The following is a 16,624-nucleotide window of genomic DNA, read 5'->3' as shown; positions in this document are numbered from 1 at the left end:
AGAACATTTTCTATTATTAAGGTACTCTGAAATTTATTTTCAATTAAAAAAATATTTTTTTTCTTCTTCAATATTTCAATTAAGTATCTATATGCCAAGACTTATTATTTGAAAACATTAATGTATTTCCCTTTGAAAGCTCTAGAGGAAAAACTTTAATCACCAGTAAACCCAAAACATATTTAAGTACTTTTGGGTAACTGTCAAAAAATCCAGTCACTTCTATCTCATTGTATCTGCAAAAGTACATTAAGAATGCAGATTCATTGATCCTTTTTTCCTTAGGGTAGGACAATTTTGTTATAACAAACCAAGCTAGGTATTATTTAGAAGCAATGTTTCAACTTTCCTACTTCTGTTGTAGTTTGAAGTGCTACAATAGGCAGGCATACGTGAAAGGAGAATCAGATGGACGGCATTGATGCATCTGTTCCCCAATTCATTTTAAATTTAGAAAAATCTGTGGTTTATTTTATCTCTCCTTTTTAACAGAACAATGAAAACTCTTTGCTATGGATACAAATACTCTTTATATCCAAACAGAAAAGGTTCTGGATGTAAATTTCTGAAAAAGGAGCTCTAGATTATCAAGATAACTGTGTAAAAATGGTGTAAACATGAAAAAGAAAGGAAGAATACACATGAAGGTGATAAAATTAACATATGGCACATGAATTTGTGTGGTGAAAGAGAAATCAGTCTGAGCTAAAGTAGATCTTCAATAAAATTTAGAAATGAATGGATGCCACATTCTACTAGGTGTATGGGTAGACAGATCACTGACCAGTTTGATTAAGAAAAAACTTACACATAATTTGAAAGTCATGGCAGACATACCCTTTCTGTTGTTATCCAGTCAGAGCTCACAAACTAATCAAGCTTGATCTAGATAAGTAATTTGCTTCATGTTCACCTTTGCAAGTAGCAGTATCGATTATTTTTCAGGTGGGTAGCAATTTTCTTTCTAAGTCAGTACCAAGTAAATACCTTGGTACACTTCTGCAGTTTTCTTTTTAATTATTATTATTTTTCAAAATATATAAATGCCAGTTGAGCCAAATTCTCAAAAGGCTGTTATGTCCCACCCATCCTAATTTTTCTTCCTGGGCTGCTTGTAAGGAAGGGGAAAAAAGGGGTTCTTTTTTTTTTCTTTTGGTATTTAAGTAATTGTGTCTCTCTGTTCAATGAAACAGACTCCTAAATATCAAAGTACTTTTATTACTGGTGATATGGCCCTCCTATTTAATGTACTACAGAAATGATTCCAAAGTCAGGGCTGTGAACCACAGGAGGCCATTATTAACAAAGCATCTTTCTCATGCTTTTAAGAAGGAATGACCTTTACTGCTAGCTGTAGCCTAATACATGTTGCTCTTTTGAGACTTCTTTTCTAAAAAAATAACCTGAAAAGCTTGGTAATCTTTTTTTTGTACTATAAAACCCCTTCAGATATTTCTTACCAAAGCTGTGAAAAGCATTAAATCTAGTAGGATAGAAAAAATGCTACAAAATGACCTGGACAAGTTGGAGAAATAAATATGTAACTAGTAATAAACTTATTCAGAAATGATTCTGGGTTTCATCCAGCTGATGGAATGTATACAGTAGGAAAAGTGAGAGTAGTAAGTCTATAACTTTACATAAAAATCAAGCTGCAATTTTTTCATGAACTAATCAGAAATTAATAGCTCAAACTGAATTTGCTAGTAACAGAAATATTGATTGTAGACATAACCTGCATCCCTATATATACATATACAGAAAAGAACACAGAAAACTGTATTTGAAATGAAAAGAAAAAGTTGAGGAAGAAAGATGCTATGGGGATGAAAAAGTGATGCTTATAAAAATTTTGAAGTCAGCTTATAACACAGAATATTAAACAGCTTTCCACTAATTTTAAAATGTAGGAAGATAGGCAGAAGGAGAAAAAAGGTAAGTGTGATAAAATTTCTGTTTTCTCTGAACAAAAAAAAAAAAAGAGTAGGAGTTACTATAGCAGGACAATAAGAAACAGCATTTGAATGAATAATATGGTAGAAAAAACATGATGCATCTAAAAGCTTGCTGAAAGGAAAACATTAACATAAATTAAATTGCAATCCCTGTACTTTAAAATAGTTACATGTTTCTACAGAATGTGCTAAACAGTGTTTACTATACAAGATTTAGAATAGGTAGGGGGGATATAACCATGTTGTACAATGCCAACAGTAATAAAACAGAAATTAAAGTATCACTGATGTATTATGGAAGCAACTCCATTTTACAAGATATATCTATGAAGAACAAGGATAACAATATTTTGAACATCTTTGGTATTTATATATTTCATCTCCCACAGAAGGTCCTCTTAAACATCTAGGAGTACAGATTTACCATTTCAGCTACTCTTCTAACAATGTGCTCAATGTGTTGTGTTAAAAATTCATTTGGAAGAATCAAGTAATTCAGAAATCCACAGTGTCCCTTTCTCATTTTATTAATAATTTCTGTCTGTAAATGTCAGAAATGTATAACACTGTCTTCGAGGTTGTTTAATATGACTTGCCTGCAGTTATTTTCAAGGATTTCTTCATGGTAAGGGGAAATGGATTTACATCTTATCACCTTTCACTGTCACAAGGACTTTTATTTTGAAATGCAGAAAATCAAACAGGAAAATACTAATGGATTCAGCTATTTTGGATATTAACAGTAGAAACAGCTCTAGAATGTAAAATTATGAGTAGTGCAAGACAAGGGACTCCGCTCTGCAAGAAACAATTACTTTGCCCCACTCTGTAATAGAAGAATGACCAGATCCTGATCTCAGTTACACTGCTGAAAGCATGAGAGGAGACGATGGCCCACAGAATATGACTCTGTTCACCTCTGAAGTAAACACTTTCATTTGTAATAAAGATAAAATGAAGTGCACTGATTGAGCACAAGAGAAGAGAAAGCCTATGAGGATCTTAACATTTCTTTTCTTCATAAAGAGAATCATCAGTTCAAAGTTAAAATAGTCCCCACCATAAAAAAATGTACATAATAAGCTGTATCATAAAGTTCTGAAGTATTATAACTTCAGTTAGGCTAAATTTATAGAACTGGCATATCCAAATTATTTTTATGGGAATTGATACTTTGTGAATGAAATCTCATCCCAATCTTTTTCTCAGTACTTCATTAACCCAGAAGCCTACAGATCAGCTTTGGTACCTGGTTTATATGTGCCTTTACAGTGTCATGAAAACACGATGTAAAGTCCAAAGTAGCATTCATCATACCATCACTAAAATAAATATTAAAATAGCCTCAATATTCAAAATAAAACATACCATATCTTGCAAGTCATACATGTGATTTATCCCAGCACTAAAGAATTAATTAGGACTCAAAATCAGATTCAAAAAAAAAAGAGAAAAAAGTAGGATGGAAGAGGACTGAATGAGATGGTTGTACTGGTGGTCAAAACTTTTGGCTTAACTATAAGTAAACAAAAAACATTAGGTATTTGATAAAGCTGATTGGCATTTTTGACAATAATTATTTTCACTTTACTTCTAAGGTGGAATAGAAAAAAAAAAACAAAACAAACGTTATTTGATCCATTCAATAGAAAAGGTAATTATACATCCTACTTAAAAGAAAAACTGTGTAAAACATAAAGGACAATTCAATACAGGTAAAAATAGAAATGTGCTGGCTTTGATGAGTCACTGTTAAACAAACCGAACTACCTCATAAGAAAAAAAATCAGTAGAAAATATGAGAAATATGTAACAGATATGTTTTAGAGGTGTCATAAGCATAATATATAAGGAAAACCTGTAAGTAGGCTTTTAAAGTCAACTTCATATATCCTGACTGTAACACACAGAATGAATACTGCTGGACCACACGGAAGATCTGACATTGCAATTACTGCACTGCAATTTACTAATAAAAGCTCAAAATAAACTGGTCAGGACCCAGATTTTGTACTGAACAAGATTGCTAGCTTTTTGACTATGGTACTATGACTGAACAGTTTGATTTCTTCATTGTTGGACTATGAGTTACTGTCTTCCAAAAAGTGGGAGCATCACCTCTGAGGTTCTGGTGCTCCCTTCATGTCATAGGACTCCTACACTTTTCCTCACATAAGGGTGAGAGACCCCCATCAAAGACTCTGCAGGGTAAGAGGGCCAGTGGGAAAACATCAGAGAGGAGGAAAAGCTCCTAAGGAATGAAGCAAGAGCATGCAGAGCTTGCTGCAGCTAATCAGAAAGTCAGTGCATTGACTAATCCCTGCAAGCAGGCATTCCCTCTTTTAGCACACTCGTAAATAAAGAAATTGGTTTACATGAATTTTGAATATCTATTTGTCATGGGTTAGGAATGGTATTCCACAATTTAGTGTTCCCACTGAAACCCTCCAAACCATGTGTTGCTCAATTACTCACCCTCCTGCCCCTGTGTGGGGCTGGAGAGGAGAATTGGAGGCACAAAAGATAAAGATCAGAGGTTGAGAAAAGAACAATTTACTGGAAATAGCAATGAGATAAGAGAATGAACAGTAGCAGCAACAATACTAATGACAGATTGTACAAGAAAAAAGAGGCAAGTGATTCACATAGGTGATTGCTCACCCACCCCCCTCTCCCCTAGGCTACCTGACCTGGAAGGGAGCCCCTTCCTCATCACCAGAAAACATGAGGTGGTACAGAATTACCTCCAGGTACTAGACATGCCCCCATCTGGCTACTGCAAAAACAGCCCCCGTCCTGGACAGAACTATGACACTATTCTGTTTTAATTATTAATCTTCACTTTCATTAAATTTAAGTCCTCTAGTTTATATCCTAATAATTTTTTTTTTTTCGTTTTTTACTTTTAAGAGTTGTTATTTTTGGAGAGCAGATAAAAAAGATTGAGGAATATTTCCCTGACATTTATGGTTCACTTGGGATTTTATCAGAAGTACAAACACACACACATACACACACTCGCTCTCTCTTGGCAGACAGGGCATTTATATTTCTGACCATTGCTCTAAAGTCATAACTGTGTTGTATTAAGAACAATTTAACCATGCATAAAGAGAAGCTTGTACGTAGGCCCATAGCCTCCCATGGGAGAAGACAATGTGGAAGGGAATAATTCATGAGGTTTTCCTGAAATTTTTCTTAAGAATAAAAAAAGGGGGAATAAAGGATGAGAAATTGGAAGAAAAAGAAGAGGTCAGATGTCAGGAATCATTTCTAGAAAACATATTACTGTTTTGGACAATCTGGAAACCTTTTTGTAATCAATTGCTGAGTAGAACTCTACAGAATATAAGGTACCATGTTCTTTAGAGAACATTAGCTTTAAGTGACATTCTCCATTATGGTGTTTTGGGGTTGTGTTTTTTCTTGGTGGGCAAAGGGGAAATATGTCAAGAAGAGAATGCCAACTGCTGAATGAGACCAAAACAAGTGACAGTTATAATGTGGAAATTAATTTTAACAAGATGGACAAATGAGAAGTTTTGAGAAAAAGATAACCTATACATAACTTCAAGAACCCCAAACTAGAAATGTTACGTGCTTTCTGTGAAGGTTAGCTGAAGAAAGACGCCATAGGTTTTTATCAAAAGGAAAAGTTGAACTACACTCTTTTGAAGTTATTGTTACACTTTGTACATGGACAAATCATCTCAGTAGATCTTGAATACATGTAAGAACAAAGGACTGAGATCTTGTAAGGAAGTGTATTGCTCATATGTATAGGGAATAACCTGAAGGTAAAACTGGAGGAAAATATCTGAAAAACAGTGAAGTAAAATAAGAAATGAAAACTTTAAAAAGTCAATAAATTAACATTAAAAAAGTAGTATGTATTGCATTTGGGAAATATATCTGCTATTTTTCATACATTGGAATTATTTTCTCTAACAATAAGTTAGCTAAAACATATTCCAAGAGATAAGTGGAAAGACAAATATTAAATTTAAGATACAGGATAACAGTAAGGAAAAAAAAAGCCTTTTTATATGTGCACTAAAATATCAGCAAAATGTCCCATGATATCAATTCTGCAGTGAGTCACAGACCAATCATATTACAATTTAAGTAAAGTAAAACTTGCAGAGGCACATAATTTTTCATAATTTCACTCAGATGGATGCTCATTATTCCTGACTTTCTTTACTTTCAGTAAAAGAAAGATTACTATTTTTGGAAGTATTGCAACTTGCTACTGATAAGTACCACAAGAAGAGTTGAGGAGTACTAAGAACTTTTAAAATTATCAACTGAATATTAACAGTAACATTATTAGTATCTGACTGCACAACTAACAGAAAATTTTAAAATACACTACTTATTGTCATCCTTTGAAAGTGAAACAGTATTTCCTCATATTTCTTTAAGTTATTTTAGACTGTATAAAACACTACTTATTAAGATGCACTCTTAGCCACTCCACAGTTGACGGCTTTAGAGATATATCCTGTATACTTTCAGTAGAGGAGAAGGATACTAAAAAAAGAAATAAATAGATATTCATCTATCAGTTTCAGTTTAGATTTGGACTCCTTTCCTCCTTCATGTTGCATTTTTCCATTTGGCAAAACAGTAGGACATTACATTGTTCTGAGTTTGTCCTCCTTGAAGCATATAGCTTAATTCATATTGGGAACTGAATAGTGAAAAAAATTTATAAGTATGAGCACTTGCTATGATTTACAAAATCACATTGTTACTACTGCTTAGTCTGATTGGTTTCATATATTTGTGCTGAATTCCAGTTATGTTGATCTTTGATGCATTTTGTTGAAGAAAAAACCCCAAACCCAAACTATCTATCTTCTCAGGTCAGTGTTTGTTTTGTTTTTTTCACAAAATGTACTACTGTTTACACAACACTGTAAGTCTTGAGATGCACAGGCATGGTTCTTGTATAACTGAGTAAATTAAGAATTCCCAGGTTAGGCAAATATCATTGTAGTTTATAATATAGCCATAGTAAAGCCTCTGGGGACATCTTAAATTATACAAGGACTTAGGGGTTTTTAATGTTTAAAATTGCTTGAATAAATATAACACATTCTTCGGTGATTAAATAGTGACATACATTGGTGCACACTCTGCGTTGTTCCTTTGAAGTAATATTTATTTAAGTATTAAATTAATTTTCTATATTGAAATATAAGACACCACTTTTTTTTTGCACAATTATTTTTCTTTTCCCCAAGGTTTTATTTTTATTACTTTGCCTGAATGCATACTAAATTATGATCACATAATAATCTTTAAGAAAATAGGAAACTGTAAGAACCAAAAAAGTGAATATATGATAAACAGGTTCAGAAAGATATGAAATGACCAAAGAAATATGGAAAAAAAAAAGAAACAAGTCAAAGGAAAATCTAGAAATAAATATATAGAGATCAAATCTGTGGAAACAATGAGTCATAAAATAAATTTTGAAGAAAAGAAATTCTGGGGACCAATCTAACCCAATGTCTTTCTATATATTCTTTTTTAATCCAAACTCCACTAATTCTTTGTTTCTCCCTTTTTTAGTTTACCTAGAAAGAGATATTAGATTAATATCACATAGATATATTTGAGCTCTATTAATTTTAGTGCCTCACTCCATGGATGTTGGATCTGACCTTCTCTTTCAATATTTGAATCATAACAAAACAGTTCCTAATATTAAGGGACTGAACTATAAAATAATTTTTGCTTAAAAAGAATTCCAAGCATTCCAGTCTGTTTATATTTTTCTTAAGCTAATAAGTGATAAATACAGTCATCATCAGAATTATGCACTCCTGTCACTAGAAGCTTTTACTCCCTTAAAAGTTTCTACTGTACCTGCACACAAAATGCACACACCAACATAATTCTGGTGCTCAAGTAAGATTTTGCAGACCTTTATTTAAAAGAGAACTTTTCAGATGATGCTGGGTTTATCTTAAGCCTCTCAAATGACCTAAAGCTACAACTCAAGCATGATGAGCTTTGAAATTGTCCCTTATTTTACAGAGCACCACTGTGAGGAAGCTCACGTTACTAACAGAACTAAGAAAAACCAAACCAAACCAAAGATTATGCATGAGAACTATTGCCACCTTAGAAATAAAATATTAGTTAAAAAAAAAAAGAAATAAAAATAGACAAACTAGATATTTGATTGTGGAAGTATTCCACACATATAACAGTTCTGGGGATTTCAGACTCGCTGAGGTCAGACAGAAAGCACAACTCCCAGTGTGTCAACTTGTCCACATTTATAACTTTGCTAATACAAAATGGCAGAAGCCAAGTAAGCACACCCAAAAGCACAGAAAATACAGCCGAAAAACTATTTTTAGAGTTTTGTCAGAAGATGTAATCATGTTTCTTATTTTCTATTTTTCTCTGTATTTTGAGGTCAAGGTTAAGTTAGGTGGCAAATATGTGCCTTACTAAAAAAGAAAGATTTATAAATTATACTGATATCCGTTTTTTCATTCTCTGGGAGGTACCATACACACTACTGAATATTTGGAGGAATGAGTAAAAGAATCAATTTTATTATGAAATACTTATTTTGGAAAAAATACATTTCCACCTACCTATTAGAAGATACGGTTGTTATTATTATGATCTGTTTGTACAGATTGTATGCATTTCTTAAAATGTTAATTCCATAAATATCTCTTTTCTTCTAGATATTTGAAGAATGTATAACCCTGACTGTATAATGCTGACTGTATTTTGGGCTGCAATTTGATCTTCATGTGCTTTTATTGGTATATTTATTCTTTTAAATGGTTGGTCTGTGAAACATCTTTTCTTTATATTTAACAGCAAGGGTTCAAATATAAAGCAAAATAAAAACAGACAGAATTTAACAGGCATATCATTTCCATTTCTTTTCCTTGAAACACCATGAGTAAGGAGCTTTTCTATTATTTATGACAAGTTTTGATAATAAGTTGTTAAATAGAACTTTCTGCTACTTACACTGATATCTTCCAAATCTAATCTATTCAGAATGACATTATTCCTCTTCCAGATGATGGGAGGTCTCAGTGTTCCCTGGATGGCACAACTTAAGACAGCACTTTGTCCCACTGTTGCTGCAGTGGTACTTATTTTTTGATCTTCAGGCAGACTCAGCTGAACTACATCTGCAAAAGACATATTGTTTGTAAGATCAATTAGCAGGCAGTTTCATACAGTTAATTAGCATGCACTTTTTGACCATGGGTAATTTAAGTATTTTAAATGGAATGAAAGTAAAAAGAATTTCCAAAAACCCCAGGAATTTCAGAGGATTTCAAATAAAGGTCAGCATGACATTTCAATTACATTGACTGACAAGTATCATGCTGCAAGAAGTATTTAACATGAAAATGAATTCAGAGGTAAGACTGTAATACACATGATGGTGTATCCAAAGTCAGACACCGGAAGTTATCTGACAGTTAATGCCAGAACAGTGGAGTTGTCAGAAACTTCATTCTATTTTTTTTTCACGTTAGCTAACAGTTCATCATTATTCAGTGTTTAAAAAAAAAATCTTTAAAAAATTTAGGTGTGTGATAGGAGTACAGACCTTGAATCTTTCTCCACTCATCTATGTACTAAATAACTCCAATATTAACAGAAGGCCTCTTCACTTCTATGTCCCAGAACTCATTTGGACACTTGGATAAAAAAGGAGTGATACATATCAAACTGATGACACTGTATACTCTTCCCTCTTGTGTAATTGCCTTAGGTTACAGGCTGATCAGCTGAGAGTTGGTTTTTTCATTTGGGATGTGCCTGACTAAACACGGCATATAAAAATTCTATATTTGTAAGGATTTTGTCATATTAGACAAAAGAACTATATAGGAATTGAATATCATCCAAATAGCAATTTTTCCACCCAGCCAGTAAAGCATGAAAAATCTCTACTTTTTTATCTTTCATTCTTCAAGTAAACTACAAAATGCATCGTGTATCTATTATTTTTTAATTACCAAAATACTTTCATATAAGAGAGACATTAGTACTTTCATTATAACAAAGCAGGGAGCTACAAGGAAGTTAAGATCCCCTATATGTTCTTTTTAGCCTCATAAAAGCAATACCTCATACCTCCCTAATGTACAAGCATTAAAAAAGCATATCAATATCCTCAGGAAAGTAAGCTTTGCTTTGAAATAATCAAACTACATTGTTAAAAAATGTGATTAAAAATAATAATTTTACATTTAGATCCAAAGAGAGCCCATCCTGATTCTTTTCTATTTTAGAAGGATTGTTCTATGACTCAAAATGGAAGTGACAGTGCCCACCAGACATGCCCAAATGAGACTGACCTTTTTTAAGTAGATGCCTTGCCTGACACAATGCGTTACACTAAGAAAAGGAATATGTACAAATTAAATTGACTATTCTGCTATTTACTGTAGTTTTTTAAACCTACTGCATCCTCAGAAGCACTTCAGCTTCTATGTTACAAGAGATGGTTTTTCAGTGACACTATCATGCAGACTTACTGAGAGACAACTGTATGGTTACTGAATGATTCAAAACTGGTAGCCAACTAATAGTAGCCATATTTTGCCTCTTTACTGAGTTCACTATGCAAAGATCTCAAAAGGTAGAGAAGTATTCTGATATTCCATTTACAAAGGGGTAATTATATGTATTTTTGAAGTCACTATTCAGTATACTTCAAGGTATGAAGTAGTGATCATGAAATCATCTGGTGTTATAGGGCCCTCTGTGAAAGCTGCTAAGTCTCACATGATAAACTGACAAGATTTCAAAGCCTTTATTTAATTAACTCTAGTATTATTATGTATGCCTGTATACATAAGACCAATCACTATTATAGACATGTTTATATTTTTTAATTAGAGCACAACACTATAAAAGAGAACATCTACCAAATGTAAAACTTAAAATTTACTACATTAGCAAAAATGATATTCTGAAATCAAAACTGAGACTACTCTATCATGTTGTTGACACTATTAGTTCGACTACTTTTTTAAAACTCTTTTAATAGTAATTATAAACATAATAACAATAATAACAATATAATATAATAATAATAATAGTAGTAATAATAATAATAATAATAATAATAATAATAATAATAATGTATGATGATATAAATTTTGCCAGAGAAATTCCCAAGAATTTCTTTTAAAATTCTCAGTTTTCAATACAATATATTTAAATGCCAATTACAACAGCTATCTCATGCTTACATTGTAACAAAACAGCCAAATGCAAAATTTTGCAAAATGAAGAAACAGTTGTACTACCTGGAACTGGCCAATGCACTGATGTTACATATTTCTTACAAGTTATGAAAAAAACTCTAATAAATGCACCAGAATCACTGCTTTCCCACAAAATATTGAACAACATTTATGTGAAAAACCTTCATATATTATAAAATTACTTATAAGTTATTATTTCACAGGAAAAATCATATATAGGTTGCATTATTGCTTTTCTTATTATCTAAGGGGAAAATTATTGTATATGTTTTCTCCTTATTGGGGAAAAAAAAGCACCACCCAACCCAAAAAACCCTAAGCTTACAGGGCAGTACCTACTGCAGAGCTTTTTGACAGGTCACTCCCTGAAAATCCCTGACCATTAACAGTCTGCAGCCATGGTGAAAGAAGTAGACCCTGATGGAGGTGGAAGGGTGTGGTCTGTGCAAAAAACTCTCAGGTTCACAGAGCAGCACCTCTCTCAGAGCCCAGGCTCCATGACGTTCCTTTGGAAACATAAAAGATAGGCCCAGGAACTAAATGATGCATTTACGATCTCTTCTTTCCTCCTTGAAAGAAGTGAAAACCTGGTTCTGAGACAACATACTTTTTTGACAGATAGTGATATCAGGTCACTGAGAGATATCCCCGACTAGGATAACTTGTAGCTTTGCATCCATGTTGCCTTTGTAGATCAATAATAATTATTTGAAGTTAAGTCACACACATTTTTTTTAATTTAATTTTAAATGTAAAGACAGAGTAAAGGTTTAGAAAAAATGGAAGTGAAATAAATTCTGCTTACTGACATCATCATCAAGCAAAAAAGTAAATGTGGATGTTGTTGGTTACACAGCAGTAATATATATAAATATATATATTTATATTACCTTTTATATAAGATATTACCTTTTATAGTGCCATTATCAGAAGTGTGAATGTTCTGCTATGGTGTACCTTATTAGTGAGCTTGTTTGTAACTCCTCCAGATGCAATATCAATCTGACATGCATCCCTGGTTCTTAATTACAAAAGTTACTGGATACGTTCTTTCAGACAAAGGAGAGAAATGCAAACAAAAAAAACCAAACAACCCAAACATTTAAATAAAAGCTAGAAGTGTAGTTAGAAGATGAAGACAGCAGACAGCTGTGTAAAAATATCTGGTTGGAAAGAACATAAAATGAGATGATTATAAAATAGGACAAAAAGGGAGAAAGCAGAATAAGCGTTGGGAAGACATTTTCAAACTCTAACACTGATCAGGAAAAAGGAACTCTTTCTGAAGAGGGTCAAAAATATCCAAGATTTTAAAACATAGAAACAAAATGAAACAAAACAAAGCAAAACACCTTAAAAACAAAACAAAAAACTAAAAACCAAAACAAAACCACAAAAACCCAAACAAAAACCCCGAAACAAATAAAACCAACTCAACAACCCAAATAAACAAACAAAACCCCAACCAAACAAAAAACTTTGAACAAGTAAACCAAACCAAAACTAATTATTTAAATATAAGACATTTCTGCATTGGTTGAGGAATGTGTGTTATATGGTGGAAAGGGTTTGAGAAATTTCCTGGCTGTTGTAGCCATTCTGCAAACTCCACTACCCTTCATCCTACCTAATGATCCTGAGCCAAGTTCTTCTGGTTCCTCCCACCATGTTTTTCATTACTGAAGTTATCACTGTATTTCATCCAGCTTGAATTCAACCCTCTTGAAAACACAAGAGAGAAAACTGTACACAATAGTTAGAATAATAAAGTGCAATGTGTCAACTAATCCATATCTTTTCCCGAATGGATTCTGCCAATATGCCTGTAGAATGCAATTGCCATTTTCACACTGATCTCATCTGGTTCCTCACAGTTGCCCTTTGAATGACAGGTCCACGCAACTTTCTTCTACTGTGCTCTTTGCAGTAGATTACTTCTCGGCTTAAAGTATAATTTCTTACTATTAACCAAGTATAAGATCTTGTACTTTGTAACATAAATTTTCATATCCCTTTTAATGTGTCAGGCTTCACTGTTATCCAATTCCAAACATTAAAAAAGTTTTTTCCCAGGTGGTCTCTGGAAAACTTCAGTAATAACTCCTCATAGTGGTATTTTCCCATTTCATTGAACCCATATCATCTCCCTTTCAGCCAGCTCCTTGTTCATTTTATCATTACTAACTCCCCAGATTTTAGTTGACTAAACAAATTCTAATGTGTGATCATACCAAGTGCTTTACTGCAAATTATGAAAGTACTTCTTTTCTCTTTGCTTCTCTTTAGTTATCTAGAATCTATGTTACAGACTTACTTTTGCCTGCCCTTATAGACCTACTTTTGCACGTCCTTCAGTTAAAATTAGATCAAATTAAGAACAGTTTTTCTATTATAAATTTCTAAGTACTTTTTAATATAAATATATTTCTGGTCACTTTCTAAAATATCTTCAGTACATACTGAAATCAAATGCAAAATTATATCAACTGAATCAACAAATAAAATGGATGTTTATCAGACATCTTTTGGTTTTGGGGATACACTTTGTTTTGCAATGTCATATCATCACTACTACGTACACCATTGTTACTTCTGTTTTCAAGCTTAAAGTGTTAGTTCATCTCTGGTACATGTCCCATAGACAGGAATTTTTGGAAGATATAGACATTGCATTCAAGTAGCTTTCTGTAAATAGCTTACAGTCCAAAAGACATGAACAAAAATACAGTGAGTGTGTTCACATATAAGGCTTTTAGCTCCACATACAGTTGTCTTTCAAAAATGTTTTAAAATTTATTGACCCATACAAGCAAAAGTAGCTAAGCATTAATAACTCTGAGGAAGGTATTACAATACTTAGAGTGTAAGTATTTAAATTTTCTCAGTTTGACCAATATTTAGTAGTTAAACTGAGAAAGGTGGAAAAAACAAGTTTTCAAAGCTGACATTTGTAAAAATATCCCAACAGCAATAGGAATAAATCAATAATGGAAACTTATTTTAACAATTATTTTTTCAAGAGTCATACATCTTGGGTTGTCATTTATAGTATAAGTCAAGCTACATCAATATTCTTGTAAGTCAACGGAAAAAATTATATCATTGCACTTCTAAAATATAACAAGGGGATAGGGTTCTCTTAGGAAAAAAAAAGACAGTGATATCTGTACAGTGCTTTGACCAACTTTTCTGTTTTCTTAATCCTAAGCATTGGGTCAATGTGCATAATATGGAATATTTTGATGCTCTAAATTTAGCACATTTATGAAAAGAGTTGTTATACTTGGATTTGAGTTTTCTGAAGAAGTTAAAGAATAGATAGTAAAAGCTGGGCTATTTCAGTTCTTTCCCTATACATGGGAAAAAAATCTAATCTTAACTCCTTTAATGTCCCAAAATAGTCTGTATGGGTCTGTACACACCGTAAAACTCATCTGTGATCGTAGAATATCACATCAGGTAATTAGAAAGAGAAAAACTAAAGCATATGAAATTTATTTAGACTAAGCAATTCCTTACTGTATGAAGATGAGTAAAGAATAGCCACAATATCACGCTGAATAAAAAGTTTTGAAACCTAAAAAGTATGGGAGAAGATGTCACATTTGTAGTTTGTGTGTCACTTTATAATTGATTATCTGCAAAAGCAGGAAGATCTTACTCACCTGTAGACTGCCTTGGTTAATTTAATTCTGTTAATACATGTGCAATTTGAACTTTCTTATTAACTTTCATAAGTTCTATCTCTTTATTCCTAGCAGCCACAAAACACTCTTCAATGAACATTATGCCAAATAGTACCCACCATTTAAAATTAAGACCACATCAAGCCTGTATTTATATTGTTTGCCTATTTCAAACCTAATTTAAAATAAAACAACTTTTAAAACCCAACAAAGAAGCCTTTTTTTCCATGAACTACAGTAAGCTCTGTACTTAATGGATAACATTACTTGTTGGCTTGAAATAGCTGAAATTAAGTCAGGTAATGTGCCTTTTGCTCTTCTGGCATTGATCTCAATTTACTCAAAATGACATAACAAAAGCTTTTTCATCAGTATCATTTTGCTCTTCTTTTACAGCAATTTTAAAATCAGCACACATCACCATTAGCATGACTAATTTTGTCATTTTCTGCTGTATCTTCTGCTTTGAACTCGTTGTAAACATATTATTCACATATTTAGTAGAATGTTTCAGTATGAAAAGTAACAGAGCATGATTCATCAGTGGTTGTTCTCCAGGACCTTATGCCAGCAAAGAAGTCTTTCTTTTCCCAAAATCGTTTAACAGCACACACATAAGCAAGGAAGAAAAAAAAAAAAAGGCATAAAAAACTTTTTCACAACTCCTCAATGTTTTAGCTGCACAGTCTGGATTAAAATTGAAGTCTTATTTTCAGCCTTATGCTCAGGGTAGTAGAGGATTCTAGTTCTGTATAACAGCATTATGGTTGTTACTCAAAACTGAAAAATACTACCATTACGATTACTACTTATTCATCATCCTCATTCTTGTCTTTGCTGACAAGAGACTAGAAAAACATTTTTAATGAAAATTATAATATTTTTATAGGAAAGTTAGGAAGTCCTGCATAAACCAATTTCATAAGAAAATGATCAGAAACTATGAAAGAAAACAGAATAATTTCTGCACTTATTTATAGATTTAATGAAGAGTGATTGATAGGTCATCCTAGGAAATATTTATTTTACAAGAGAACTTACAGCTTCTCTGAAAGACAAATGTGAAGCTAACACCCCATGGTTTCTGTTTCCTCTCACAAGGATAGAGTATTTTTTATTCAATAACTAGAAACATTAAGAGTGCTTCAGATTTTAAAAGTACAAAGGATAAACTAGAACATGTCAGCTGACCTCTTGTTTCAGTGACCTTAGCATCAAATTCTTTTAATATTGAAACAGGTGAAATAGGTTTCATCTTTTATTTTCTTAGGATCAAAAATTACTTCATAAGCAAATATCTTTTAAGAAAATTCTTAAATATCATATGAAGTAAATCAAATTACTAAATAAATTGTAGATGATTATATCTTACAAAGGTTTATTGATGCATGTACTAATAAATTTTTTACCATTAAAACAAAGTCTATATGTTTTAATGGTTCTTTGAAGTAGTAAGAATGAATGTAGGCTGTAAGAAGTAGCTCAAGGACTTTATGAGATTGAGAACTCAAGCAATAAAATGGTAGATAAATTAAATGGGAGAGAAAAGCATTAAACAACAGCAAAAGCAATCCTTTGAATCTAGACCAATGGGCTGTAAGTTGACTTGTCAGGAGAGAAACAGTGGAGTCATAATAAGCAGTTTTATCAACTCTGTCCTCTCTAGCAGAGAAAAATTCAAATCAATGATTAGAAGTTCTTCGTAAAA

General features: G+C 32.5%; 1 protein-coding gene across 5 annotated transcripts in view; it reads right to left on the bottom strand.

Moving 5' to 3' along the window:
• Nucleotides 1–16,624, bottom strand: part of FSTL5 (follistatin like 5) — a 283,323-nt gene that overhangs the window by 83,937 nt on the left and 182,762 nt on the right. For all 5 annotated transcript variants that reach the window (XM_027636132.1, XM_027636127.1, XM_027636130.1 and 2 more), the window contains exon 7: nucleotides 8,967–9,133. In XM_027636132.1, coding sequence (XP_027491933.1) covers nucleotides 8,967–9,133 — 167 coding nt within the window. The remainder of the gene's footprint in view (nucleotides 1–8,966; nucleotides 9,134–16,624) is intronic.

This window comes from Corapipo altera, unplaced genomic scaffold, assembly GCF_003945725.1.
Source record: "Corapipo altera isolate COAL_440 unplaced genomic scaffold, ASM394572v1 22b, whole genome shotgun sequence".
Lineage (NCBI taxonomy): Eukaryota > Metazoa > Chordata > Aves > Passeriformes > Pipridae > Corapipo > Corapipo altera.
Note: the sequence above shows the minus strand (reverse complement) of the source record. Positions and strands in the feature narration are given on the sequence as shown.